At 36.8% G+C, this 27518-nt stretch overlaps 2 protein-coding genes and 2 long non-coding RNA genes across 7 annotated transcripts; 2 read left to right on the top strand and 2 right to left on the bottom strand.

Annotated features, from left to right (window-relative positions):
- Positions 1 to 5007, top strand: LOC309721084 (polymeric immunoglobulin receptor-like). Of its 2 annotated transcripts, XM_082558440.1 has the most exons (10): positions 10 to 65; positions 441 to 488; positions 688 to 1005; positions 1197 to 1490; positions 1620 to 1731; positions 1875 to 1969; positions 2095 to 2129; positions 2269 to 2325; positions 2825 to 2893; positions 3019 to 5007. In XM_082558440.1, the coding sequence occupies exons 2-10, from the start codon at positions 443 to 445 to the stop codon at positions 3070 to 3072; spliced, it is 1080 nt and encodes a 359-aa protein (XP_082414566.1). In that variant the 5' UTR covers positions 10 to 65; positions 441 to 442; the 3' UTR covers positions 3073 to 5007. The 2 variants fall into 2 exon arrangements, with proteins under 2 accessions (XP_082414565.1, XP_082414566.1); XM_082558439.1 differs by having other exon boundaries at positions 1 to 488.
- Positions 5008 to 10048: 5041 nt separating this feature from the next.
- On the bottom strand, positions 10049 to 13895 carry LOC309720965. 3 transcript variants are annotated; one of them, XR_014280616.1, is made up of 5 exons: positions 13607 to 13894; positions 13123 to 13186; positions 12594 to 12746; positions 12145 to 12232; positions 10049 to 11562 (listed from the first exon to the last, which is right to left on the bottom strand). It is a non-coding gene; the product is annotated as an uncharacterized lncRNA (long non-coding RNA). The 3 variants fall into 3 exon arrangements; XR_014280614.1 differs by having other exon boundaries at positions 10050 to 11562; positions 13123 to 13739; positions 13861 to 13895; XR_014280615.1 differs by having other exon boundaries at positions 13123 to 13894.
- Positions 13896 to 17416: 3521 nt separating this feature from the next.
- On the bottom strand, positions 17417 to 18645 carry LOC309719848. Its single transcript, XR_014280338.1, has 4 exons — positions 18593 to 18645; positions 18432 to 18466; positions 18251 to 18307; positions 17417 to 17787 (listed from the first exon to the last, which is right to left on the bottom strand). It is a non-coding gene; the product is annotated as an uncharacterized lncRNA (long non-coding RNA).
- A 4102-nt stretch (positions 18646 to 22747) lies between these two features.
- Positions 22748 to 27203, top strand: LOC309721008 (polymeric immunoglobulin receptor-like). Its single transcript, XM_082558310.1, has 10 exons — positions 22748 to 22830; positions 22991 to 23311; positions 23537 to 23836; positions 23991 to 24045; positions 24180 to 24271; positions 24397 to 24431; positions 24513 to 24569; positions 24916 to 24972; positions 26913 to 26981; positions 27156 to 27203. Exons 1-10 carry the CDS (start codon positions 22818 to 22820, stop codon positions 27189 to 27191), a joined length of 1035 nt encoding a protein of 344 aa, XP_082414436.1. The 5' UTR covers positions 22748 to 22817; the 3' UTR covers positions 27192 to 27203.
- The last annotated feature ends 315 nt before the right edge of the window (positions 27204 to 27518 follow it).

Genomic DNA, 27518 nt, shown 5'->3' with positions numbered 1-27518 from the left:
TCCTTACTTTCGTGTCAGGAGCTCGGATACCTTCTGATCGTCAGCCTTCCTTCACCGTAGGTTCCGTAAGTACTGTGTCTCTTTGCATTCTGCCATCCCGGTCATGTTCCCGCTCCGTTGATAACACCGATTTCTGTCCGAATCCGCGGTTTGCGCTCTTGGTGTTACTAAATTAAACTGTGTGCATTTTCCAACCCATCGCCAGGTCTTTGCCGCGTCTAGTCAGCACGCAACACGGGCGAATCCGTGCGTCCCCGTACTGACAAAAGCTTTTAAATGTTGTGGATGGTAATTTCTATACCTACTCTACAGCAAAAGATAAAAAATAAAAAATAACACCTGATAGCAGAGGGATTAGGAGGAAGGAAGGACTGTTAATTTGCATGTTGCATTAATTCAAAAATAGATGTAGACTTGACCATGTCTAATTCCACTCACAGCCATGGCTGCTCATCTCATCGTTCTTTTCCTCTTCAGTGTGAAAACAGGTTGGTGACCTCATTTTTCAAAGGTTAATGTCAGCAGATGAAAAAATTAATGACTGTTATTTATTTTGTTTTGTATTATTCAGTTTTATACTTGACAATACTGTAATGTTTCTACATGTGCAACATAGTTGTGCAAGATAAGTAAACAAAGAATGTATTAAGTAAACATAACCATCAAAACACTTTGTTCTTTTTGCAGGAGTTCACAGCACAACTGTAGTCAGTAAAGTTTCAGTAAAAGCTGGAAAATCTATCTCCATCCCATGTTTCTATCACTACCAATACAGAGACCATGTGAAGTACTTGTGTAAAGGATATTTTTGGAGATTCTGCAAATATGCAGTGAAAACAAATGAAGCAGACCCTTTAGGAAAATATTTAATCTCTGATGACAAAAAAGAGCAAATTTTCACTGTGACTATAAACCATCTGACAAATCAAAACACTGATTACTGGTGTGGACTGAAGAATACAGCACTAGATAATGGAGTGTATTTTCAGCTGTTAGTTACCAATGGTAAGTGCCTATTTTTATAGTCCAAATTTTTTTTCTTAAAAAATTTGAGTTTTTCTTAGAATATTTTTAACAGTGACTGAATGTGCTTTTATTTGTCATTTAAACCTAATGAGAATCGATATGAAGTCAGAATTACCCATTATTTTATCATTAATCCATTGTTTCCATTTTTGTATTCATTTTACCTTAAGGTACTCCCAGTCTCTATGTGGATCATCAGAGGATTACAGGATATATTGGAGAAAACATAACCATCAGATGTCACCACAGTAACTCTGGAGAAATGAAGTGGTGCAGGCTGGGCAGGAACTGTGTGACAGGATCATCTGGATCCATAGATGGAACAACAGTGACCGCTCATATTAGCGAACCAAATGTTTTCACAGTGACCATGAGTGGACTAGGGACGAAGGACAGTGGCTGGTATTGGTGTGCTGAAGGCGACATTCAGATACCAGTATATTTAACTGTTACTGAGAACACTAGTAAGTACTACAAATTATAAATTCTACATGTATGTGAATCACATCCATTGTAAATGTTAGTACTCTAAGAGATATTAAGACAGTCATTGTTACAGTACTCTGCTGATGATGTTCTTTTTTGAATTATAGCCACCACCCCTACTACTACTGGTATTACTATTCACACTGTTAATGGAAATGGAAAATTTACTACAATGGAGCAATGGAATAATTTTACAATAGTACAAAATAGACAACACAGGTCAGATTTTGTTATTTTTTTTATATGCAGCATTTAGTAATACTATACTTTTTAAGGGAGTCTGTATAATGATTTTTTATTTTGTTTTGTTTTTTAACGGACTAAATAAAGCAAATTATCTTTTTTTGAACTGCATGTTGCAGAGCTTCATTTCCTCCAAAGATCCTCATCATCCCTCTAAGTGTTTTGATCGTGATCGTAATTGTGGTGCTGTTCATCTGGTTTATACTCAGACACAGTAAGTCTCACTGAACTTTGATTTAGATCTGTGGAAAATTTACTAGGAAATCTTTAAAATGAAATGAATATTTAAGTTATTCTGCATCATACACAGAGTTAATAACAGCAGTTTTATTTTACTAGAACAGAGCAAAGCAGAATCATCAGCCACAGCAATGGTAAGTTATACTGACTGTTTTTCCCCTTCTGGGTATTGGTACATGATACTAAAAAAAAAATAGGAAAAGTACATCACAGGGCAAACTTTCATAATGACAGTTTACTGATGTTTTACTTGTGTTATGTTCTTCAATGCAGGTTGGAGAGGAAGTAACATACTCTGAAGTTAGAACCAAGAAAAAACGTTTACCCAAGGTAACCAACTACAGCAGTATCAAGCAATTAAATTTAAGAATTTTCATTAAATATTTCGGTCATCTGACAGTACATTAGATGTGTAAACTATTACAGATTCATTTCTAATATGTCTGAGAAAAATCAATCCTCATAGGGTAAACTGTTCTTGTGTGTTTTTATAACTTGAAAAATACAACGGCAGCTATCAGAAGAAATTAGATCATGAGTAAAAAAGCTGTATTTTGCTTCTGATAAGTCAAACCTTTATCTCTTTTAATTTTTTTGAATACTGATATTTTGTCAACAACACTGACACCCTGCACTTACAAAAGTGAGAGTGCTACAGTAGCAGAAAAGTCTGCTCCAGTCATGGAAATGTGGGAAAAATCACCTGAGGTAATCCTAACATGGTACAAATACACGTTTATCTTAGGAATACAAGTAGGCTTCTTCTTTTTTTTTTACTTAAAGCACAGCAGAAGTGTAAAGTGCTCAGTTTCTACTTTTCATTTTTCAGAGTTCATTTGCTGAAAGTGACATGGAACTCGTGTATAGTTCTGTTGTTGAGAAACAGCGTAATAAAAGGGTAAATATTAAAAGACCTGAAACTAACCACACACCGTTTCTCACTTCCTTTGTTTCCTTTTAATTTGGTCACATTTTTCTTTGCTTTAATTCCTAATTGTCAGATTTGTTTCTATTCCCCAACAGGCTGAAGGAAAAGAAACAGAAGTTACATACAGCACATTAGCTAATCTCTACTGAAATGCTTTGACATTCAAACATTTATGCAATCTTAACTTTCTCTGTACCTATGTTACTGGAGTCCTTGTGAGACAAATGATAATGGTAATGTGTTATCTGATGCCATCAACATGTTATGTAGCAAATATTTTCTTCATCTTTTCAAAGATTTTGTAAAAAATCTATTGAGTTGTTCAAAAATCAAAGTTGTTGTCACAGGCTGGGTCTTTGACCCTGCATTTTGTGTTCATTTTGTTTAGTGGATTTTTTTATATTCTACTTCTTATTTAGTACTTATTGTTGGTATTATTAGTTAGGATTTGAGTTGACATTCCTTTATGTTAAGTTCATCTAGTTATCTTAAAGCTCCTAAATTGCACAGTGTTTAGTCCTTTGTTCATCAGGTCCTTCTTTGTGTCATCGCCCCTTGTGTTTTAGTCTCCCTCGTTGGTTCATGCTGTCAAGTTAGTATCATGTCTGCATCACATCATGTTTCCTTTTTATTTTTTAAAATCTTGCTTCAATGTTCTGTGTGCTCAGTTTACACTTCTCCTGTGGTGTTATTATGGTCTATTGTGTCAGCTGTTTTCTCATGTGTTTTCACTTCCCCTAAACTTCCCTATGTGTATTTTAGTCTGTGTGTGTTCTTTCAGTCTTCGTCAGATCGTCTGTGTTACCACCCATCTCGTCTTGTCAAGTTTTTTTCATGATTTTTTTGTTCTGGGCATGTTCACGTTTCTAGTTCATGTTTATTGATGTCGTAGTTCCTCTCATGCCCCAGTGCAAAATCATGTTCATAGTTGTTGATAGTCTGTTCTAGTGTTCCCAGTTTAGGATTTAGTTTAGTTTTCGCTAGGGATGGGTATCGAAACCCGGTTCTTGTTGAGAACCGGTTCTCACTGTTTCAGTTCCTTGGAATTGTTTGCCATTTTTATCGATTCCAGTCGCCCTGAATGACGTCACCACGTTGCAGAGCGTCATTTACCTGGCAGGAAACATGGCGGCTCAAACGCTCAAAAGTTTGGTTATGCTTTACGAGAACGGATGACAACAGGGCAACTTGCAATACTTGCAAAGTAGATACTTCATTTAAGGGAGGAAACACTACGAATATGCAAAAGCATTTGCTCACGAAACACACGATAACCTTAAATGAATGTCGTGTTTTTAATTCCGCTCCGGACTCGTGAATCTCAACCCAACAGCAGCGGTAACGTTTGCACGTCCTCTCCCGTTAATGCAGCAGGTAAATAATACTAACAGTGCATATTATGTTAGCGCGATCTGCCTTATTACAAAACCTGCCATTACTGTGCATTTAGGTGACCATGATGAGAGAGACAGAGTCTGGCTGGCTCAGATGCTAGCAGTTGTCGCTGCAGTCTACCGTTAGCGTTTCCTTTCAGGCAAGGATAGACGAATGTCACCGAGCAGTGACTAAGTTTGTGGTCAAAGGCTTGCACCCATTTGCCACAGCAGATGCCCCGATTTTCAGTAAGTGAATGTGTTTAATTGTAGGCAGGGACATTACTGGATATTCTTGTGTAATTGCTACTGAATAATTTATGTTACCCTTTGTTATTGCTACAGAAGAATATTTATTTTATTGCTTTACATTTACAGTTTTTTTTCCTGGGGACCCTGTGACACCCCATTGAAGAGCCATAGGCTGGATCTCTTAAGATCTCACTGCTGGGTTTGTAAGGCCATGTTACTCCTAAATTTCTATCTTGTTCAAAGAGAAGATATAAAGCAAAGTTCTAAGCTAATCGACCTTAGTGTTCTCCTTTTTTTAAAAAAAAGAATCGATAAAGAATCAAATCGTTAAACAGAATCGAAAATGGAATCGGGATTGTGAAAATCTTATCAATACCCATCCCTAGTTTTCGCTACGGCTCATGTTGCCTTGTTTTGTTTCTTGTAATCAGCTGTAATAAAGGCTTGTTTTCACTTTAACACTCAAGTCAAGTTCTTTGTCCCTTTGTGTCTGCTCTTTGGTCTGTTAAACTAAAACAAGAAGCATAGACCTGTCCTTTTGCTCTAAGCATCAACATCAACATTTGTATTTGTTGTACTTTGTTTATCTAGCTTCTAAATGATGTAGATGCTTGGTTCTAACTTACAACAATTTATAAAATTGATGTAACTAAAAATAAGACCACAAGGAACTAGTAGCAAGGCACGTTTGAAGTGTTGGATTTTGCATACATTTCAAAATAGAGCCAGACTTGACAGCGGTTCATGTAGTTTTCCACACACAGGCATGGCTACTTATTGTTTTTCTTTTTCTCTTTAATGTACTTGAAGGTCTGTCACATGAGTTGTTTAAATACATCCTGTTTCAAAGGCTAACATCAGCAGATTATAATAAATTTGTCAGTAAAATCCAGTAATGTAATGGTGAATTTTTGAAGTAAACATAATCATTAAAATAAATTACATACATTAAAAAGTTATTTGTTCTTGTTGCAGGGGTTACAGCATAACTACAGTCAGCAAAGTCTCAGTAACAGAATGAAAATCTATGTCTCCATGATTCCCAATATAAAAACCTGTACTTTTGAGACACATGTCACTGGTACATGTGCTATAATGCAGTAAAACAAACAAGCCATACATTTCAGGAAAGTATTTGATTTCAAAAAAAAAAAATAGCGCATTATTCTATGCAGTTGAGATTTATGAAGGGGTTATGTTTAAATTAAACAAATGTATCTTTATGGCTCCGCCTATTTGTATCCATCAATCCAGTCCTTTTTAGTCACTTCAAGCGAGTTTACAGGACTGTGATGTTAAATTTCTTAGAATTACTGCTGTCCTCTTGGCTAAATTTCTCTTAAAAAACACATTTTTGATGTCAATGATACTTTTTGCCCAGATATAAACTGATTGCAGGGGCTGATAGGAGCTTCTAAGTAGGGTAGGTAGGGTAGGGTAGGTAGGGCTGGGTATCGTCACTGATTTAAAAAATAGATTCAATTCTGGTTCACAAGGTCCCAAATCGATTCGATCCACGATTCGATTCAAATCGGGGAAATATTGCCTCAGACAGTCAGAAATATTATAACTCTGATCACTTATCAGTACATGTCGATATTTTTATATCTATAAAAAGAAAACTGACACTTGTGAGACTTTATCAAAGGTGTAAGCATCACAGCAGATTCCTTTGTGTCAAAGTAACTGAGGATAAAACACAGAAAAACGTGAAGGCAGTTTTCCTGGTCTGGGATTTTATAGCAGATGACCTTATGTCAGAGATTTACAGTTAACAAACAGTCAGGTGAATAAACAACAATGAGACACTTGTGTAGGTTAACGTGCTGCACGGGTGAAAAGCTCAGAGCAAATCACACCGAACTGCAGTATTCGTTTATTTTTATAGGTTACATCGTCAATATGCAAATATAATCACATTTCCTGTTATGCAGGTCCTGATGCTGTCGGTGTGCAAGCTGTGTGTGTAAGCTGTGTGTGTGTGTGTGTCACAAAGTATGTGTGTTGCAGGTCAATTTCTAAGAATAATATAATGCAAGTCAACTTCTGCGGATATGTATTTCTGTGCTGGTCTCTTGCCAGTGTCACAGGGTCAGCTTCCTGTTTTAACAGAAAACTGTGTCTGGTGAAATATGTATAACATAACTTTTGAAGCATAAGCAAATAAAACAATAAAAACTCCCTAACACCTTAAAAATATTGTGCAGTCAAAAACAAAGTGAAGCAGAGCAAAGTTACAGAGGTTTGATTAGAGACACAGCTAAGCATTTTGAAATTTTTCATAATTTTAAAAAGTTTAAATTTTTTTTCAGTATTGAACAGCAGAAATGAGGCTTTCTTGTCGGAAATAAAAAAACAAACAAACAGCAGCCGACACCGTAGACTGGTGGGTAATAAATAAGCGAATAATGCAAAAAACTTTTTAGATGGGAAACTATTCCTAAGAGAGAGAGAGAGAGTTCTACATGAAGTGTGATTTTATCGTGGTGGAAGCAAAACAGCAAAAGTCAGAGGAAATTCGTGACGATGTTTATGTGAAGCGAAATGTGAAGCGTAGTTTGGATTGTCTTTGGCTGCTGGTTCAGTCAATATTGTTTGGAGAGAGATAAAACCTGCAGCTTCAGAATCTAGCACAAAAAGGACATAAACACAAAGCGCCTGCTGACGCTTCAAAATCAGTGAGCTGTCGGCTTTCAGCCCCGACGCCGTGTCCGCGTATGTGCCGTCGGGTGAGAAACATCTCAATTCTCCAAAAGGTGGCAGAATTTCTACCCCCTGAAAGCTGAGAACTCAGGTTATCAGGTTTCAAGGGGAGTTAAAGTTGGTCAAGTTTTCTTACCTTTTCATCAGTCTGTTTATCCACTGGTTTTTGGTTTATAAGGAAACGGGTTGTATATTTGTGCTTTCTCATAAAAACAAATGCTTATTTAGTTCTGTGATGTTCAACTTTATTTTTTATTATGACACCGAGAAAACTAGGTGGCCCCTAGAGACAAAGCACGTACAAACTCCAAAACACTTACAAACTGCAAAACACGTACAAATTTCAAAGCACGTACGAGCTCCGAAGCACGTGCAAACTCCAAAACACATGCAAACTCCAAAGCACAAACAAACTCCAAAACACTTACAAACTGCAAAGCACGTACAAATTTCAAAGCACGTACGAGCTCCGAAGCACGTGCAAACTCCAAAACACATGCAAACTCCAAAGCACAAACAAACTCCAAAACACTTACAAACTGCAAAGCACGTACAAATTTCAAAGCACGTACGAGCTCCGAAGCACGTGCAAACTCCAAAACACATGCAAACTCCAAAGCACAAACAAACTCCAAAACACTTACAAACTGCAAAGCACGTACAAAACTCCAAAACACATGCAAACTCCAAAATAGGTACAAAATGCTATTTCTATAGGGGCCACCGTAGAAAACAGATCTTCACGTAGAAAGACCTGTTGATGGAGATGGCAAATAGAGGAGAGAATGAGGGAAGGAGGGGGTAAGGTAGTGATGTGCGATACCACTGATTTCCTTTCCGATCCGATACCAAGTAATATTCAGGGTGGTATCGACGATACTGATCTGATAACGATACTTTGTACAAAAACTTATTTTATTTATTGTATCTCAAATTATAGCGTCATAATGATTACAGGACATCAGATTACTTGTTCTTATCACTTAATAATGCAGGATTCATCATATAGAAAAAAAAAAAAACTGAAGTTGTGCGCTATTTGAACACCTTGCCTGCCTGCAGCAGGCAAAGGACTCCGTGAGAGACGTCTGTCTCGCCCTAGCAGCACCTGTCCCTCTCATCCTCTTCAGTTTGCCTCAACATAGCTTGTCATATTCTGTGATATGATTTACTCTGAGGTGTTTGACAAGGTTAGTGATGTTGCCACAACCATACATGCCAACCCTCCCAATTTTCCCGGGAGAATCCCGAATTTCAGTGTCCTTCCCGAAAATCTCCCGGAGCCACCATTCTCCCGATTTTCCACCCGGACAACAAAATTGAAAAACCATATCGCAGAATTCATAGCGCGGCCCAGCCAATTCCAGTTTCCAACAATGGTGGCAGCTGCTTAGTTTTAATATTACTCTTATTTCTCTTTTCTGGGTCGCAAAAAAACTTTTAACATATTTTCAGGTGAGGATGTAGCTGTGTAAACTTCAAATATCTGAGCCGACCAACACATCATTTTCAAACCCCCGCGGTCTTTCGCTACTCGTGTTAAACATGATACATAAGTCACTTTGATAGCTTAAAAATGTTATTGTTTGGCTTTTTCAGTGTTTTATTTGTTCGTGGGTAAATCGGTTTGGCTGAGATTAAAGTTATTAGATTAGATTAAATTAAATGTAACTTTATTAATCCATCCGGTGGGTTCCTCCGGGGTTTTCACACAGCTGAATAAACGTCAAACAGAAAACTGATTAAACAGAAGTGTGAGACTGTCGAGAGTTTACGTCAGTGCCCCGTTATATTTTAGATAGCGAGGAGCAGACGGCAGCATTTCACTCCACCGAGGGAGCTCGTGACATGCTTTCTTTAGACCGCGAAGGCCGGGTCCTCAGGTGGAAGCAGCCTCTGAATTTGGACACCCCCACTGTTTCCAGGCCAGCCAATAATAGTGGTGACATTTAATGTATTTTATCTGATAAATAAACCCTGTAAAATTTATTTATCACCCCCCACCCTAACAGCCCTTTTGAATATCTCCCTAATTCTGAGGTCTCAAGGTTGGCAAGTATGGCTACAACGCCTCACTCTTGGAGCACTATTTTGCCACATGTATCGCAAACCACGTCTTACCTGTTTGTGGAGGTAAAATACGTCCACACATGACTCCAATGACGCGCAGCCATTGTTGTGAGTGCACACGCCAGCGCCTGCTGATTGGTATCGGAGGAATCGATATTTCAGGATCGATCCGCACATCACTAGTGCAAGGAGGATATTAGTGGAGATGTGAAGGGGGTAGACGAAGGTCAAGGTCAAATTTATTTATATAGCACATTTCCAGACAGACGATGCTGCACAAAGTGCTTAACAATATAAAAACGCCATTAAAAAGAGACAATATAAAACAATGATGGGACAATAAAAGAATTAAAACAATAACTAAGACAATTAAAATAAGACCAAAATGCTTGGGTCACAGTGTGTTAAAAGCCAGGGCATAAAAATGTATCTTTAGTAGTGATTTAAATTGATTAAGTGTTTGTGCAGATCTAATCTTTAGGGGGAGACTATTCCAAAGTCTGGGACCTGCCACAGAGAAGGCTCTATCACCACAAGATTTGAGACTAGTCCAAGGGATGGAAAGCATTAATTTTGAGCTAGACCTCATGGTTTTTCCTGGAGCTCACACAGGTAAGAAGGGGCCCGGCTGTTAAGTGACTTAAAAACAAAAAAGTTAAAGTTTAAATTGGAACCTGCAGGAGACAGGAAGCCAGTGTACACTGAAAAAAATATGTTGTTGGATTTACTTAATTCAATGGTGGACATTTGTTGCACACAGATGTTTTGCTTTGGCAGCAACTTAAACAATTGAGTTAAATTAACACAATTTATTCATGTTCAATAAACCTGTGCAATTTGTGTTGATAAAATGTGACTTAAACATGTTTTGATGAAGTAATTTGAGCTCTTGAAATATTTTAATCCTTCACAATTTTCTCACTTTATCCCAACACCATTCAATAACTTTTACCCAATACTACTTGGTCACTTAAATACTACATGTTATCTTCAAATTACATTTTGCTATTATATTCTAGTATCAAATACACAATTTTCAAATGGAGGCCTTATAACAGATTATATTGTTCTCTTCCAAGATGGTTGCTGGCATCCACCAGTAACCTTTCAAAACAAAATGTCTAATTTCACTGCATTGACAGTAGGTAAAGAATTAAACTGACATTACTCCACTACTGAATCTATATAAACCAACAGTTAAATAATGTCAGTTCTTCCGTGTTCTCTGGAATCAATCACAGCAAAGAAATTAGACTCTTTCTTTTGAAAAATGTTGGGAAAGAACAATACAAAACATTCTATTTAAGGCCTCTAACGTCAAGATTCAGTTAAACAACAATTATAACTAAACAATTTGAGGTAATGTTAGTTTCCATTAACATTAAATTAGGTTACTGAATTGGCAAACACCTTCCTATTAACATTACCCATTTTACCCCAATAACTAAAGAAATTAGCACTTGCAGGTCAAAACCTTTATTCAAGAGATGCAAAAATAACATTGATACAGTGACTGTCAAAAATTACGGCACTGATCATACTGTGACATCTTGGTTCAAAACAGCACACTTAGAAATATTCAACGTTCCTTACTTCAACTGAATGAAACTGAAAATACCATTTCACACGGCCCATATGGGATATTTAGACTGCATAACTGTTCATGCTACATCTCTTCACTAGTAAAAGAAAGAAAAAATACAAAGAGAAATTTAAAAATGCTGCCAAACAGACAGAGAACTTGTACAGAGCAAAAGGAAAAACAAACAACAACAACAACAAAAAAACGGCTCGTCCTCATGGCAGTTGCAGTGTATATAAAAATGAACCCTGCGATCTGTTCCTGGAATTGAGCTTCAAAAATGCAGCAGAACAAGTGTGAGATTTAAATGTCTTCTCACCTAGAGCTGGTCACCTCACATGCATAACAGTGAGCTTCGTTGCAGGAGCAGTTTTGTCTTAGTTGTGAGCTTTTCTTGAGAGCTGAGTTGCTTCCAACTCCATTACCACCCTTTGAATCACCTCAAAAGTGTAGCAGAGTTGTGATGGGTAACTCATATTGAAGGAATAAAAAAGGTCCAAACAGCATGGCTACTGCAAAGGTCACGTTATCCAGATCTTGAAGAACTACTATACCCTCGATGATGATGCCAACGTCAGAAAAGTCATTGCCTGGTGCATCCTCTGGAGACAGATGTTCATTGTGGTTTTCTCAATCTGTGCAGTGGCCTCAGTCAAGTCCTGGTTAAACACAAAACATTTCTTTAAGATTCCTTTTTAAACTCATCTCTTTTGAATCTACCAGTTCTAATGTTAGAGTAATTTAAACCAATGCAAGCAACATAGTAAATAGCTATAGCCAAAGAGTGGCCTGCCATGCTGCCATTCATGGTCTAACAAAGTTTCTAAGAGAGGGTGAAAAACATAATTTCAAATGCTTTACATTAGTTTTTCTTAGAAAGACACCGGCCCATCAGAAATCCAGGTTTTGTCACTCAGAAGATGTTAGAATTTAGACTTTCAGCCCCACAATTTGGTTAGCTGTTGGTCTTTTTTTTTTTTCAAACAAAAGCTAATGTAAATATTGGTGGGATTTTCCTTTGTTCACTAGAATGACAAATTTAAAGTTTTTTCACACTGATGTGACCCCTAATACAGGGGTGGGGCCTCAAGGGCCGGCGGCTGAGTTCACTACCAGGCCTCATGTGAACTTCAAATTATTAAAGAGGACTACTGGTCCTAACTGGTCCAATGAGGATCAAGTGGATAACTAAATGCATTTTTAAATGTTGCAAAGCCACAATCTACTCATAAAACACTCACCATGAACTCCTGCACCAAGATGTTGCAATTGTCTTTCACACAGATGCGGAGCACTTTGATGAGACTCCCTTTGAGCATTAATGTCATCCTAAAGTATTATAACAAAGAAAACAGAGATTTGTGAACTTTTCAGTAGCACAGAAGAAAATGATCCCAGACCAAAACTTAAACCAGTCAACATGCAACACCAGCATCTACAAAGCAATATCAAAAGTTCCTGTTTGACATCAACTTTATGGATATATAGTTTCCAGAACATTTATTTTTTTAAAAAGATAATTTTTTCTCAGTGGGCCAGTAAATGCATGACGAAAATTATGGCATCCTTTCGGTGGAATCAGTACTCACAGGTAATAGTTGACTGTTTCAATGGATGCAGCATAAAAATCTTTTACTGACCTAATGCAATACATATACACTTTGTAGTTAAAGAATTTTAAAGTTCTTACTGTCATCATGGCAGCTACATCCTTTAGCTTTGTGCCCTGTTCCCCCGATCACTTTGCAAACACTTTCAGCAGACTGTCAGAGAGAAACTCAGCTCCGTCAGAAACCTTGACTGTAAAGGCATGGTTGGGATGCACTGGAATGCTGCATTTCATCTGAAATGACATAAAATTATTTTGAAATAACAGCAGGCACTGTGCTTGGTTAATAATCAGTAATGTTTTGTTGAATAAAAACTGTGTTTCCAGATCTTATGGGATTAAAAAAATCCAAAGATGTTTATTTCTGATTTGCAACCCAAGAACCCACAAGTTACAACCTCATTTTAGTTCAAGTGTGCATTAATGTGAGTCCAGTAATCACCTTTCTGACAATACATACAGGTATAAGTTAAACCTATGGCAGATTTTGGATTTCTCAGTTGTATTAATAGGGTGGTCTATTTGAGTATGCATGCACCTAATAATTATAAAAAACCTATTATAATTAAGTTACAGAAACCTTAAGCGAAAATAGAATATACTTTCTTACCATAACACCTTGAACCCACAATCCATCAGCTGACTCCTGGTGAAATGCAGAATAGATGTGGTCTCTCAATGTGCATCAACAAAAACAAAAACAAAAACAAAAGGACAGCAGGTGAGGGCAGGAGGGGTAGGGATGTAAGCTAGCATAATACCGCTGATGATATTAGCTAAAGCTGTTCAATGTCCAAAATCTCACTAACACCACGGTGCAGTAAATACACAATGTAACTGAAGAGTCAGTTGACAAATCTATTCACACAGAAAACCAAATTATGTTATGAGTGCCTCGTAATTAGGTTTAATGTGATATTACGGCTCTTGTGCCAAAGACAAATTCAAATGAAAAAGCGCCAATTCTTTGATAACAGATAAAACAGCAAATAAGCTAACGGCTCTTTTTTAGCATGTTACATGGCGGCACTTTAGACGTTTAACTACATTTGGCTGAAATATGGTAAATATTAATTCAAAAAATCAAGACATACCAAAAAACGTAGAGTTGGCTGCTCGACTTGACTGAGATGGATGCATTTTTTAAACCACGATCCAAAGCCCGCGAGATGAAATCACGCGTGGTTTCACGAGATTTAACGTTGCTATCTTATTGACTTACTTCACCTGAACATGATATGAACAATTTAATACACCCTTTCTGCATATCATGTAGTTTTTACACTATATAGTTACATTTATCTTTAAAACATGAGGCAATTGTGTTAAATACATGCAAGATGCTTACATAAATCCAAGAGATGGCCAGTCCCTTTTTTTCAGTGTAGAGAAGCTAAACCAAAATACAATGAATTGCAGTAGTCCAACCTGCAAGTAAGGAAGAGGTGAATAACACGTTCAAAGACATTAGTCGGGAGGTATGGCTTTACCTTGGCTAGCTGTCTTAACTGAAAGAAGCAGGACTGCACTTACCTGCACCAAGACACCAAGGTTTTTTACATGTGTTTTACAATAGGAGGTAAAGGGGCCCAGAGTGCTATCGATGTGATTATTGACTAAGTTGCCGAAAATGACAACTTCAGTTTTATTTTCGTTTAGCTTTAGAAAATTTAACAACATCCACTGTTTGATGTCGTCAAGGCAGTGTAATAAGAGCTGGGGACAGTCTGACCCTGTTCTTTGTGAATCCTCTCAAGTTATTCATATATTGTCCTGGACTTTTTTATGCTTCTGCTCAAGCTATGTATATTTGCCTTGTACTTTTTTCTTCTCTTCCTTCCTCAAATTCTTTATTCTTGTCCTCTAGTTTTGTCTTGTCTTCCTGCAATTCTTTATTTTTGTCTTCTAATTTAGTCTTCTCTTGCTCAATTTCTCTGATTATGTCCTCCAACAGTGGCTGCAGCTTTGGACTTCTTCCAAATGTATCTGCCTTAGAAAATCCTGGTACTCATTTTCTGCTTCAATTCTTGTGTATGCCTCCAGCTTTTCCTTCAAGTCATACATGTCTAGCTGATTCCCGTCTTCTAGTATTTTGTTTTCTTGTTCCAGCTTTTCATATCTTTTCTCCAGTTGCATGTATTTGGACTCCATTTCTTCTCTAAGAGCTACAAGCGCATCCTTATGGCATAAATTCCTCCTCTCTGCCAGAAGACCATTTAGGCAACTTTTCAGTTGGTACGTGCTCTCTCGTAGATGAAGGTTTTCCCTCCTGCAGTTCTCAAAAGCTCTTCTGAGACCATTGTATTCACCGGGGGACCGTACTGCCCACTGCAGTGAGGAGGAGGTCCTCTGAATCTCAGTTGATAGTTGTTTTAAGACATAGCAAAACAAACCAACGCAGTTCTTTTTTTGTTCAAGACGAATAGAAAATCTTTTTAGAGACAAATTCAAAACTTGTTTAAATGCTGTTAGAATTGTGGCGATGTGAACATCTAACCGGCGAAAACACACTAAAAACGATACCAAACACTGTGGTTACTTCACAGACTGCACTTCATCTTAACATTAAAACTTTCTATATGCAAATTAGGCTGAGACGGCGCTTGTCTATCACGTGACATCAAATCTGACTTAAAACAATTTTTTTTTGAGTGTATTTATTTTGCCATTTTCAATAAAGTTTTAATGTCTCATTCTTCATCATATTTAGGATCCTTCTTACCGAGTGTTTACATAAGGTGTCCAAGGCCAATATTTCAGAGAAAATGTGAATACTGTTTATATTATAATAGTGGTGCTTTGCTATTACTACCAGATAGTAATAGCAAATATCCAGATAGCAAATATCCATTGAAACAATGTTTAGTCAATATCAGTTGATTCTATTGAATCAACGTTGAAATCTGATATTGGCGTAACATCACTCTTATACGTCAGAATTTGATATTGAATCAATGTTGAACGCTGTTGAACCTAGGATCTTTGTAAGTCAGTCTGGTCTCTGAGTTTCCCTTTCTGTCTTTATCAAGTCTGCATTTCTGTTCCTGAATTCTGCTATATCTTAATAGTGTTTTATTCTGTGGGCATTATGTTCCGTTTTGCTTACCTTGGTTCTCCACGTGTCACTTCTTTGCCCTTACCTTATGTGCATGTTTAAGCCCTCAGTTTGCTTCTTTTCTTTGTTGCATCATCCATCATATTAGTGTGCTGAGTGTATTTCATGGTTTTTGTTTGCTTAAGACTAAACTGCAGCACTTTTAATCTAGTTCCTCCTACTGTAAAGTAGGCACTAAAGCTGATCTGCCAGTGTCTTACTAAGAGGATGGTTCTTTGGATAAAAGGGGGAGCAAGCAAGTCAATAATCAAGACACAGGGATGATGTAGGTCTAATCAGAAACTTTATTCCCAGGCCAGGGAGCACAAATAAAATAAAACTCTCAAAAAACATACTTAATAGAATGTCTTCAATATACTAATATCCCCCAGGAATAAACCCAATTTTAAAACTGCTAGAAATACAATTTTCTACGTGCACTAAAATCCTCTGATGTAACTACCCCACAAATCCAGATAAATGTTCATTTTTGGTCCACCAGCCGGCCAGAAACTCCTCCAGAGCGGGTTCCACGCCAGCCTCGTCCCAGACAGACGAGGAGGAGCCTCCTGTCCCCCTCTCGTCCCTTCACTGGGCCCATCACATCCCAGCTCGCATTCTACACTGGAGTCCATCGTGGGATGCCACCACGGTACCCCTCACGTCAGCACAGATAAGAGCCAGAAAAATCATCCTGGAAGCGGCCCTGGCTTATAGTAATGGTGACCCTCTATCAACACAGCTGCATCCGGTGAACAACAGTAGAGACAATACTCACGAATGCAGGCAGAGGTATACCTCTGCCCTGCTGTGAAACGCACGCGCTGTCTCCTACTGTTGCCTTTCCTGCTGTTGCCGTTCCTGCTGTCGGGACTGGGTCACTGCATCACGCTGACCAGTCCATCTCCAGATGAAGCGCCGCAACCCCACGATCAGGCAGCATGTCCCTCTTTTTCACCTGGCCTTCTTGTGTGCATTTCATTTCTGGGGCATCTCTCCTCCAGTGTTCAGCTAGCTTCCTTTTAATAGGTCTTTAGACAGCTGATAGGCCACCTCTGCACACACCCGTGCCTCAGCAGGTGATCCCTATCAGCTAGCGCCCAGCCAGTCCACATTGTATTAAAACAATGTCAAATAACACACTAAAAACATGCAATACAAACAGAATAAAATCATGCAAATTAAACTACACACAAATAAACACTAAAATCCAAATAAAACCAATATAAAAGATAAATACAAATTTACATTTTTTGACATATGGTCTTCATTTTAGTTACTTGTAGACTGGGTGTGAAGTCAGGCATCTACAAGATATACAAGTGTTTATTTTTTTTGTTTTGGTTTTTTCACCTATGTTGTACGCATAAATTCAGATCATGAAAATAGATGACATGGACAAAACTACTGGGCCAACAACAAATTACACTTACAGGAGCAGCACAGCCATGGAAAACCATGTCATGAAGCTCCAGAAGGCACAGTTTTTATGCTAAGGTTGATACCAGCGGTTCAGAGCTCTGCAGTGACCGGATCAGAAGAGCAATGGCAATGTTTATGCAGTATATGCTTCAGAACTCGGTGAACCTTTTCTATAGATTTACATGGTTTACCACTTCATAGCTGAAACGCTTTAGTTCCTAAAATGCTTCCACATTACAATAATACTACTTACAGCTGATTGTGGAATATCTACAACTATCTAAGAGTGCACAATCTAACAGTCTGTAATACTTCTTTATTACAAGAATGAAGAATGGTCTTGAAAAAAAAATTATCTTGTTTACAAAACAGTTAAAAGGGTTAAGGTTAAAAGTTACTACATAACAAGTAAATGAAGGAAGATAACAGAGCAGCAAATACAAATACTCTAGTAATAAAAGATACAGAAAAAAGAGATACAACTCTTTAACATTAAAGTTTTAACATTAAAACATTTCAGCTAATGTGCTGTATGTAACTTCCGCGGCTTTTTTGTCACCCTGTTGGAGAACAGAAGCAAATGATAATTAGAGAGAAAAAGCAAAATATGACCAAATTCAAAGTGAAACATGTCATATCAGGACAACAAGTAAAATGTGTGTGTTTGGTTTCAGGTCATTTAATATTTACCCTTTCAGTACACTTCTGTACAACAACTGAACTGTAAATGATTTCCACATCACTTTCACCAAATGAACTCTGGAAGAGAAGAAATATAGAAATTGGACTATTTACAGTTCTGCTGTGCTTTAACAAAAAATAGATTAAACTCTACTTGTATTCTAAAGTGTAAATGTGTAGTTGTAGTATGTTAGGACAACCTCAGGTGATATTTCTTCTGCATTTACAAATCTGGTGTGTCAGGTATCAGTGTTATTGACAAAATAACAATATTTAAATGAAAGAGAAGGGGTAGAGGTTTGAATCTTCAGAAGCAAAATACAGCTTTGTGATTCATGATCTAATTTCTTCTGATAGCTGTTGTTGTATTTTGCAAGTTATAAAAAATACAAGAACAGTTTACCCTATGAGGATTGATTTTTCTCAGACATATCAGAAATGAATCTACAGTAGATTACATATCCAATGTACTCTCAGATGACCGGTATGTTCACTGAAAATTCTTAGATTTGAATTGCTTGATGCTGCTGTAGTTGGTTACCTTGGGTGAACGTTTTTTCTTGGGTCTGACTTCAGAGTATGTTACTTCATCTCCAGCCTGCATTGAAGTACAAAACACAGTTTGAACATCTGTCAAACTGTAATTATGAAACCGTTTTACTTTCTCTATTCTTTTAGTATCATGTACGATGCCCACATAGAAATAAATCAGTACAACTTACCATTGCTGTGGCGGATGATTCTGCTTTGTTCTGCTCTAATAAAACAAAATGACTGTTACTGATTCTTTGTAGCAATGCACAATAACTTAAATGTTGAACTATTTCTAAAGATTTGCAAATAAATTTGAAATGGATTTTAATCAAATTTCTAGTAGACTTACTGTGTCTAATTATAAACCAGATGAACAGCATCACAATTACAATCAAGCTCAACACACTCAGAGGGATGATGAGGATCTTTGGGTCAAATGAAGATCTACAACATGCAGTTTATAAACAGAATTTAAATGAATAAGTAATAATAGCATCTGTAAAAATGTTTGTAGAATCTTTCTTACACAAAACATTTTACCACTAAATACTGCATGGAAATATAAAGAAATGAAGAAAAAATTATCTGACCTGTGTTCTTTATTTTCTTCTACTGTAGAAATGTTCCATTGTTCCATTGTAGTAAATGTTCCACTTCCAGTAACAGTATGAATAGTACTACTGCCAGTAGCAGTTGTAGGGGTAGTGGCTACATTTCCAGAAAGAACATCATCAGTACAGTACTGTAATGATTATTATGCTAATACCTCTTACAGTCCTAACACTTAGAATATGTAGAATTGCTGAATTTTTTTTTTTACCTGAGGTAGTAGTACTAGTAATTGGCTTCTCAGTAACAGTTAAATATACTGGTATCTGAATGTCCCCTCCAGCACACAAATACCAGCCACTGTCCTCTGACTGTAGTCCACTCATTGTCACTGTGAAAACATTTGGATCTCTCATATAAGCGGTCACTGTTGTTCCATCTATGGATCCAAATGATCCTGTCACACAGTTCCTGTCTAGTCTGCACCACTTCATTGCTCCAGAGTTACTGTGGTGACATCTGATGGTTATGCTTTCTCCAGTATATCCTGTAATCCTCTGATGATCGACGTAGACACTGGGGGTACCTTGCCGATAAAACAAATATCTAATGAATTAATTAAAAATAAGAGCACATTCAGTCTTTCTGAAAAACTTACATTTTTCTGAAGGAAATGATAAACTATTTGAAATGTGCATGAAAATAGGCACTTACCACTGATAACTAACAATCGAAAATACTGTCCATAATCCTTTCCATTATCAATCTCCACCACACACCAGTAGTCAGTGTTTTTATCTGTCAGTTCGTTTATAGTAACGGTGAAAATTTTCTGTATTTTGTCATCAGAGATTAAATATTTTCCTGAAGGGTCTGCTGTGTTTGTTTTTACTGCATAGCTGCAGGAGCTCCATATATGTCCTTCACACAAGTACTTCACATGGTCTATATATTGTGACTCATAGAGACATGGGATGGAGATAGATTTTCCAGCTTCCACTGATACTTTACTGACTGTAGTTATGCTGTGAACTCCTGCAACAAGAACAAATAAATAAATATAAACAAATTAATAATCTTCATGTTTATGTTTAATTAAAACATTCTTCTTTCACTTGTCTCTTGTACATTTGGACACTTAGAGTATTGTTAAGTACAAAAGTGAATAACACAAAATGTCTTTAATGTAATAATCTGCTGAGATTAGTCATTGAAACATGAGGTATTTAAATGATTGCTGTGACCAACCTTTGAGCACACTGAAGAGGAGAAGAACGATGAGATGAGCAGCCATGCCTGTGAGTGAGTAGAATTAAAACACATGAACCACAGTCAAGTCTGGATCTATTTTTGAATTCGTATTTTTGAAACGTGCAAATGCAACACTTCAAACTGCCTTCCTCCTAGTTCCTCTACTATAAGCTGTATTTTTTTTTCTGCTGTAGACAAGATATAAAAATTATCATCCACAATATTCAAAATCTTTATGAACTCATTTACTAATAAGAATATGCATTTTCATAATATAATAACACAGAATAACACTGAAAGTGCAGGAATTGGGAGTAATATAAAAACAAAAATGTTTAAAATGCGCTATGAGTTGTCACAAAATCTGAAAATAGAGGTTAGGATAATCCTTTGATGCTGATGCTTACAGCTTATTGGGGATAATGAGATTATTTTATTTATGTGATGTTATCACCTCTTCCTGACTGAGAAAATATAATTTACAGAAAGATTAAACAGTGTCAGCCTGATCTCACTTGCAACACAGAATGCAGCACTCAGCATTTAATCCCAGACATATTTACTTATTGAGTATAATATTTCACATTGTAATTTATTATTCTTTTAGTACCATGCTCACAAGGAAATAATTCGGTGCAATAAACAGAGTGCAGCCCTGTGGTTTTTTTTTTACTGTGACAGATCAAAATGTCCATGAAAATGGCCTCGAAATTATTGTAATAAATTTACCGGTACAATAATTATTTACCTTAAACAGGTAACACTGTGTTAAAATGTCAAAAAAAATACCAAACAACTAAATACACAAAATCTTTATTTAAAATCGATGTCATGAAAGTTACGTTCTCTTTCTTGGTTATGTTATATTTCTGGACATTTTGAACACACTGAGAGGCTGTTAATGACTGTTTTGCTGTGTTTTTGGCTTAAAAAAAACTAATAAAAAAATGTTTACTTCTGTTAAAGCTGTAAAGGATTTTCCCTCATTTGCATCTTTTAAGGCTGCCTTGCACCTGGAGAAAGCATGCCCTTTCAGTATTTACTTAAATTTGTATTAACATTTCAATTAAAAGCTACTTATTTTGATGAACTGGTGTTAATTATATTTTTGTAAACTTTGAAGATTGCATTGAATGACTGGCCCAACAAAATGTCAACACCACCTTGTCCAACAAGAACTTTTAGGTTTAATCTAAAGATATGCTAAAATTTAAAGATTTACAGACCCAGAATTCATTTTTCAAAATTTCATAATTTGTAAAAACAGAGAAAAACAAAAAAACAAGAACTTCCTTCAAGTAACTAAAAAGAAATCACAGTATAAACAATATGAACACAGAATAAAAACTCTGCAGATCTGGCTCTAAAGAACTTCCTGGATTGCCATGTGGGCTCCTAATGACTTCATCCTGACTCATTTGAGTGTCTCTATCTCTCATGAGAGATACACATACTTTCCCAGTGCTCCCACCCCTTCTGGCCCACAAACATCTTTCTTTAATACTTTTTTTACATGATGTTTACTTTGTATTTTTCTTTTCTAGGCTGAAACAGACAGAATACCAGGACTCACAGATAATTGGTTACTAATATTTTTATATTGATTTTTCACAAGGGGTCCACCTGAGACTGATTCAAGATTTGGAGTTAAATGTGCTGCTACCCTTTAGAATATTTCAATATAAAGTCGTGATCTGACCAGTGGAAAAACCAACATTGCCATCCAGCACATGCGGTGAAAATATGTACAAAGAACAAACACTTCAGTGTGTGAGAAACAGTGTTGATGAAGCATGTACCCTCTGTGTGGTTTGCTGAACTATAATAACCACAGAGCTATACCACATCCTCATCATCACATTTAGCAACTTAGCTCTGAGCAGAGGTGGAAAAAGTACAGACATTCTGTGCTTAAGTAGAAGTACAGATATTAGAGTTAAAAACATGAAGGTGATTTAATCAAAATGATGCGGACAGCATGTACAGTTATGCTTCAATCATAAAAGATATGAAAAGGGCAAATATTCAGCTTTCCATTCAAATTTATTACCTTTTTTGTTGCTTTTCCTTCCTAATTGTCATATTTATTTCTGTTCTCCATCAGGGTGAAAAAAAAGGTCATCTGAGTGCATTTAATCATCAATGAAATATTTCAATACTAAGCCTTTTTATCTGTCCCTAAGTTATTGGACTTACTGCTGCAATATTTTGTTTCCTGTCCTAGTGACTCTTTTCATCTCTTTTACAACAACAAAGCTTTATTCTTGCAAAGCAGGAAAGTTTATTGCACAATTTCTTTGTTACCATTTCCTTTCTTTAAGATCACGTGATTTCTGGTTTAAAAGAAATAAAGAATTATCAAAAGCATCGACACCAAAGGATAAGCCTGAACCCTATTTTCAGGATTTGTGAGAACTCATCCTGTTTAATAGATTTTTTTTTTACTGTTTTCGCTTCCTGCACTGTCAGTGCTATTATATATTATGAGAATGCATATTATTGTTTACTTGTAGCAATGTTGTGGATGGTAATTTTCATACTTAGTTTACAGCAAAAGACAGCAGAAAAAAAACACCTTATTGTATGACGAACTATCAGGAAGGCAGGTTTTAAGTGTTGCATTTGCATGTTGCTTAAATTCAAAAATAGAACCAGACTTGACTGTGGTTCAGGTGTTTTCATTCTACTCTCTCACAGGCATGGCTGCTCATCTCATCGTTCTTCTTCTTTTCAGTGTGCTCAAAGGTCGGTCACAGGAATCATTAAAATACTTCATGTTTTTCAAAGGTTAGTGTCAGTAGATGATAAAAATAATGGCTTTTAATAATTTTTAGTTTATTCTGTTTTGTACTTAACAACACTCTAAGCGTCTACATGTACAAGAGACAAATGAAGGAAGAATGTTTTAATTAAACGTAACCAATAAAATACTTTGTTCCTGTTGCAGGAGTTCACAGCATAACTACAGTCAGTAAAGTATCAGTGGAAGCTGGAAAATCTATCTCCATCCCATGTCTCTATGAGTCACAATATATAGACCATGTGAAGTACTTGTGTGAAGGACATATATGGAGCTCCTGCAGCTATGCAGTAAAAACAAACAAACCAGACCCTTCAGGAAAATATTCAATCTCTGATGACAAAAAAGAACAAATTTTTACTGTGACTATAAAAAATCTGACAAATCAAAATACTGATTACTGGTGTGTGGTGGAGATTAATAATGGACCGGACTGCGGACAGTATTTTCAACTATCAGTTACCAGTGGTAAGTGCACATCTCTATTAAAATTTCAAATTCTTTACAATGTCGTTTTTTGGAAAAAAAAAACAAAAAAAAAAAACATTTTTTAAGACTGAGTATGCACTTGTCATTCAAAGCTAATGAGAATCAACATGAAATCTTAATCACTTATATTCTTTTTATTCAGCACTGAAAAAAGTATTGGCATTTTGGGTTTTTTGCTTTCTTTAAACTGAATTTTACTTGAAGATACCCCCAGTCTCTACGTGGATCATCAGAAGATTACAGGATATATTGGAGAAAACATAACTATTAGATGTCACCCGAGTAACTCTGGAGAAATGAAGTGGTGCAGGCTGGGCAGGAACTGTGTGACAGGATCATCTGGATCCATAGATGGAACAACAGTGACCACTCATATGAGAGACCCAGATGTTTCCACAGTGACCATGACTGGACTAAGGTCAGAGGACAGTGGCTGGTATTGGTGTTCTGAAGGGGACATTCAGATACCAGTATATTTAAATGTTACTGAGAAACCGATTAAGAGTGAGTATTGCAAGTTATCAAAGATTTTACATGTAAATGAATTCAATACTTTTATAAATATTTGTACTTTAGGTTTGTAACTGTTACAGTACTCTTGTTATAATGTTCTACTATGTTCTACTTCTATATCTACTACTCATACTGTTGCCATAAGTGAAACAATTATCAAAATGGAACAATTCTACAGTACAAGAAAATAAAGAACACAGGTCAGATATTTTTTATATTTATTTGCAGTATTTAGACGTAAAATATTTTAAGGGATTATGCATACAAATTTTTACGGACACTATTATTACTTGTTAAAGTAAACTAAATTATGTTCTCATCCTGTATGTTGCAGAGCTTCATATGACACAAAGATCCTCATCATCCCTCTGAGTGTGTTGGTCTTGATTTTAATTATGGTGTTGATCTGGTTTATACTGAGTCACAGTAAGTTTAATGAAGCTTGATTTCAATCCACACTAAATTTTCTAATAAATATTAAGAACTGAATTAATAGTTAGGTTATTGAGCATTGTTACAGTGAGTCAGTAACGACAATTTTGTTTTGCTAGAGAAGCGCAAAGTAGAATTATCAGCGACAGCAATGGTAAGTTATGCTGATTTATTTCTCTGTGTGCAAAACATATTTATCGCAGATGTTTTAATTGTGTTATGTTCTTCAATGAAGACTGGAGAGGATGTAAGATACTCTGAAATTGGACTCAAAGAAAATAGTTCACCCAGGGTAAGTGCTATCAAGAAATCAAGTTTCCAATTTTCAGCAAAGATTTCATCTGAGTGTTTGCTACAGATCTAGACTATTTGATAATGAAAATCCACATAGGGTAAACTGTTCTTGTGTGTGTGTGTGTGGGGGGGGGGGGGGGGGGTTTAAAACTCACAAAATAAAACAACACCTGTCAGATGAAATGAGAGCATGAGTCACAAAGCTGTATTTTGCTTCTGGGGATTCAAACCTCTGTCCCTTCTTGTTCACTTAAATATTGGTATTCTATTAATTTTGGCACCCTGCGCTTGCTACAGGGCACTCAGTGTGTCTAAATGCATTGTATTATGCTCATTTCACACAGGTGGACAAAGAAGTGATATACTCTGAAATTAAACCTAAGAAAAAAAGTTCAACCAAGGTAACCAACTGCAGTGTTATCAAGAAATGTTTACAATTTTCAGTGAACATATTGGCCATCTGAGAATATACAGTAGGTGTAGACTTCTTGATGCATGCTCAATCATCCAGGTAAGTAAATCTCCAAAAGTTGATTCTGTTCATGTGGATGTAGCGTTTTCAGTGGGAAAAACGTTTTGTCACTCATCCAAGTGACCTCTTCAGTCTCAGCTGACTGCAGGTTTCCCCAACCTTATAAATAGTACATTTGCATAATGACCGAAGCTAGAAGGAACAATGGGCTGGGAGTTCAGTTCCTTGACCACTAATACAAATACTCATGACCATTGATCAACAACCACCGTTCAAAGACCGCTGATCAATGGCCATGAGCACCATTCACATAGAGTTGGGGAATGGCTGCAATCACAGCATTGTAAGATGGCGAAAGATGTACTCTTAGGCCCCCTCCTCGATTCAGAAATGGTCTTTCCCTTTTCACGTAAATGTCTCCCATTACTGATGGAAATCTCACAGTCTAAGAAGGCTAACCTGCCACTTTTCATATCCTCTCTGGTGAATTTGATGTGTCAGTCCACCGAGTTAATGTGATCCGTGAAATGTGGTACGTACTGAGATTTAATTTTCACCCAGGTGTCATCCACATACCTGAACCAATGACTTGGTGGTGTAGGATAACAAAGCCCTCTTTTCCACTTCGTCCATGTACAAATTGGCCACGATGGGTGAAACTGGGGAGCCCATGGCACACCCATGTTTCGGACTGCAGAACTGACCCTTGTATGTGAAGTAGGTGGAATGAAGACACAGTTCCAAAAGCAAACACACTCGGTCGATGCTGAGGTTGGGGTCATCCTGTAATCTCTAACGAACTACCTCCAACGCTGACTGGGATGCAAGTGAAAAGAGATGTAACATCGTACGAGACCATGGTTTCATCTGCCATCATAGTGACATCTCTCACCTTCTCAACAAAAGCCAAGGTGTTCTGGATGTGGTGTTCAGAGCTGCCTACCAGCGGGGTGAGATTCGAAGCCAGAAACTTAGAGATGTTATAGGTGACCGAGTTGATCATACAGACAATTGGTCTTAAAGGTGCACCCTGTTTATGTATCTTTGGTAAACCATACAGACTTGGTGTAGACCCCCCTGGGTATAGCCTGTGGTATGAGGTCATGTCGATAGCCTTGTCTTGTTCTAACTGCTTCAGACAGTCTATCAACCTCTTCCTGTAACCACTTCCTGGGTCTCGTTTCAGGGGCTCATAAGTATTTTCGTCACTGAGCAATGACACAATTTTCTCATGATAGTCTTTCTGGTTTCGCAAAACTGTGCACCTACCCTTGTCTGCCGGAAGGATGATAATGTTGTTGTCATTACTAAGTAATGTGAGTGCCTTCCTCTCCTCCATGGTGATGTTGTCTGCTGGGGGCTTTGCATTCCTGAGAGAGGCCCAAACTTTCGTCTGTAGTTGCTCTGCTTCTACTTCTGCAATATTGTTGTTTCGACATTGCAGTCAGTTTAGACTGAAGAAGTCAAAGATGAGTGACGAAATGTTTCTCCCACTGAAAACGCTAGGTGCAGATGAATAGAAGCAACTTTTGGAGATAGGTTTAGTCTATTAGAGATTGATTACTAATATGTTACCTCATATAGTAAACTGTTCTTGTGTGTATTTTATAACTTGTAAAACACAGCAACAGCTACCAGAAGAAGACATAATTCATAAAGCTACATTTTCCTTCTGATAATTTAAACCTTTAACTCTTATAATGAATTTAAATATTGATATTTTTCAACAACACTGACACCTTGCAGTAGTACTAGAGTGCTTCAATATTGTAACACACTACGATTGCAGATTTATATATAGGAATACTTTTTTCCTTAAAGCTCAACAGAAGTGTAAAGTGCTCACTTTCTATTTCTGTTTCCCCCTAGAGTTTATTTGCTGAATGTGACGTGGAACTCACGTATAGTTCTGTTGTTAAGAAACAGCGCATTAAATGGGTAAATATTAAAAGACCTGAAGCCAACCACACACTAGATGTCACTTCCCTTTATCTCTTAATTTGTTCAATTATTTTGCTTGTTGTCCTAGTGTTTCATGATTTCTTTTTTAATTTCGTCACATTTTTCTTAGCTTTTTCCCTAATTGTCCCATTTGTTTCTGTTCTCAAACAGGATGAAGGAAATTATACAGAAGTTTCGGAGCATTAGAGCATATTAGCTAACAAGCGTTGAAATGTGCAAACATTAAAATCTTTTTGCAGTTTTTACTTTTTTATCTGTACCTATATTACTGAAGTATTGTCAGATAAATGCTGCAATGTGTCAGGTTGTGATGTAGTAGCTTTTTTCTTCTCCTTTTAACTGCTTTGTAACAAATTTTATTCTGCATAGCTGCAGATTTATTCAAAGAAGCATTGGCCAGTTTGCTTGTTCTTTTTCAAGATCATTGATGTGATTCTTAGTTTTGTAATAAAAAGGGATTGTAATCATCAGCATCAACATTTCTATTTGTCTGTTAGATATATTATGTATCAT

Source organism: Aulonocara stuartgranti (assembly GCF_965226115.1).
Source record: "Aulonocara stuartgranti genome assembly, chromosome: 13".
NCBI lineage: Eukaryota > Metazoa > Chordata > Actinopteri > Cichliformes > Cichlidae > Aulonocara > Aulonocara stuartgranti.
This window is presented reverse-complemented; position numbering and strand designations above follow the sequence as displayed.